The sequence below is a fragment of the Arachis ipaensis genome, chromosome B04 (assembly GCF_000816755.2).
Source record: "Arachis ipaensis cultivar K30076 chromosome B04, Araip1.1, whole genome shotgun sequence".
In the NCBI taxonomy this organism is placed as follows: domain Eukaryota; kingdom Viridiplantae; phylum Streptophyta; class Magnoliopsida; order Fabales; family Fabaceae; genus Arachis; species Arachis ipaensis.
Window position 1 is genome coordinate 133,480,257 of NC_029788.2, and position 512 is coordinate 133,480,768.

The 512-nt window shown below is 28.5% G+C and overlaps 1 protein-coding gene across 1 annotated transcript in view; it reads right to left on the bottom strand.

Annotated features, from left to right (window-relative positions):
* Positions 203-512, bottom strand: part of LOC107635774 (ras-related protein RABA5e) — a gene marked incomplete in the record, with an annotated part of 8,515 nt that continues 8,205 nt past the window's right edge. Inside the window, 1 exon segment of the mRNA XM_016339343.2 lies at positions 203-512. Within this exon segment, the coding sequence (XP_016194829.1) occupies positions 437-512 (76 nt within the window).

Here is a 512-nt window from a genome sequence, read left to right on the forward strand (position 1 = left end):
TTATTTCATTTAATATTCATTAATTAATTTTAAATAAAATAAATTTAAATTATTTAAACTAATTTTTTATTGATTTCCTATCATTATCGTGTGACATATCATGATAAATCATAACGGTCACTCGGTGAGCACCAAAAACAAGTTCGCTCAATAGAACAAATCAAGAAATCAGCAAATCATTGAAAAATTTCACTTAACAAGATATAAATGGAAGTCTATTTCATTTGTTGCAATTACGTGCTCATTGTATCCAATTATACAATTATACTGGTTTTCTTAAATTGAAGATAACAGTTTTTTTAACTATATTATGACTTATAGCTGTAATTAAAGAACTCTCTCAAATCATATCCCTCGAATAACAAGCAAACCCATTTAATTAAATCAAACTGAATTAAAAAGGTGGCCCATGCACTAACTGAATATGAAAAAGAAGTCACCTTGAACAGCAAGAAAAATAGCTTTGGTTTTGCTTTGAGGTAGCATCCCCATTATTGACAAGACTCACCCGG